The following is a 1,392-nucleotide window of genomic DNA, read 5'->3' as shown; positions in this document are numbered from 1 at the left end:
CATTATGACTACAACAAAGGTACACGGCATGATTCCACACTGGTGCTTCCAATACGACAGACGGCTTCCATTTTTAAACAGCCGGTCACGACAGTGAGGAGGCATCAGTCAAATAAGATAAAAACCGATGTCAAACCAGATACCAAAGAATCCCCAAAACAAGTAAGTAGAAGGCAGTGCATGAAATGTTTGTCTCGGCTTAGTTTTACATCCATGTATGACTCTGGACGGATTTTTTGGTGTTAAATATACCAAAGATAATCAGTGTGAAAGTCTTAAGGCTTACACAGTTGGGGGTCCTTCAGGTGGTGAATTGGGCAGTACACTGGGAGATTATCTTTAACATACCTTATTACACATGTCTCATCCAGAAGATGTGCGCTATTGGAACTTGCATTTCTTTTAGTTTCAGACCTCAGCTGAAACATAACAGCAGCAGTTGGAATTGAACTGGGAGAAAAAGTTATGATCTCTATGGTTCAGTGCACCCATTATGGCTAACTCTAGTTTAGCCGTCTGAGCTACAGTGCAGTAAGATGCTGTTGTCTCATAAACTGCAGTAGTGACTGTGTGTGTGCTGAATCATGGAAACCATTGGGTACCTTGTTCAATTCCATTGCTATTCTCCTTTTGCTTCAGCTAGTTTAGATTAAAGATTAGATTAAGTCATTAAATATAATCATTATATTAACATTTACATAATCTATATTTATTTAGTTGTTCTGGGAAAAGAGATTACAAGGATTAAATGCAACAGATATTGCTGAAGAGCTATTAATCCAAATGGACCTTCCTGAAGGAATCACAAGTAAGCATTATTACTCATTTTAAATAGCTTTGCAATGATCATAGGCTGGATCGTCGGGCTGATAATCAATGCGTAAACAATATTGAAATATAGTTTACCAGCTTTCAACGCGTAAGCAATGTTGCAATTTACTAAATAAACAATGTTAGAACTTTATTGTTTTGTTATATCCTACCTTATTATTAAATCTATCATGTTTTAAAACTGTGTTTAGTTCGCTAGCTGGGTGGGTAACCTAGTGGGCATTCAGTATGTTCGAATTTCGATGTCATTTAGGCTTACGTACGGCCTACATTTTCCCCTATAGAGGAGGAGAGCGGACAGTAGTTATACTGGTAAACTTTCCAATTCGGAGAATTTTGATCTGATATTATTCTTCTGGTAGTAGGAATTTTCTTCTTTTAAATAATACTGATGAAAATCATGTACAAATTATTACGATTTCGACAGATCACGTTGTTTATTGTTTACCGTAATTTGAAGCAGAACAACCTGCAAAGCGATATAGAAATCACTACAGTACCTTGCCGAATTAAGGCTAGTCATGCTAGACCGCATTTACTCCGTTTTTTACTCACTGTTGC

At 37.1% G+C, this 1,392-nt stretch overlaps 1 protein-coding gene across 1 annotated transcript; it reads left to right on the top strand.

The window, feature by feature from the left end:
- Positions 1–3: 3 nt before the first annotated feature.
- Positions 4–808, top strand: LOC117106935 (methyl-CpG-binding domain protein 3-like; the record flags this gene model as incomplete). The annotated part of the gene is made up of 2 exons (XM_033248457.1): positions 4–162; positions 718–808. Coding segments are annotated over 2 exons (250 nt in total), but the record flags the coding sequence as incomplete, so codon positions are not given.
- Positions 809–1,392: the final 584 nt, after the last annotated feature.

The sequence above is a fragment of the Anneissia japonica genome, unplaced genomic scaffold (genome assembly GCF_011630105.1).
Source record: "Anneissia japonica isolate Jap-2015-1 unplaced genomic scaffold, ASM1163010v1 scaffold54585_len1396_cov126, whole genome shotgun sequence".
NCBI classification, from domain to species: domain Eukaryota; kingdom Metazoa; phylum Echinodermata; class Crinoidea; order Comatulida; family Comatulidae; genus Anneissia; species Anneissia japonica.
The sequence above is the reverse complement of the archived record's forward strand: the minus strand, read 5'-3'. Positions and strand labels throughout refer to the sequence as shown.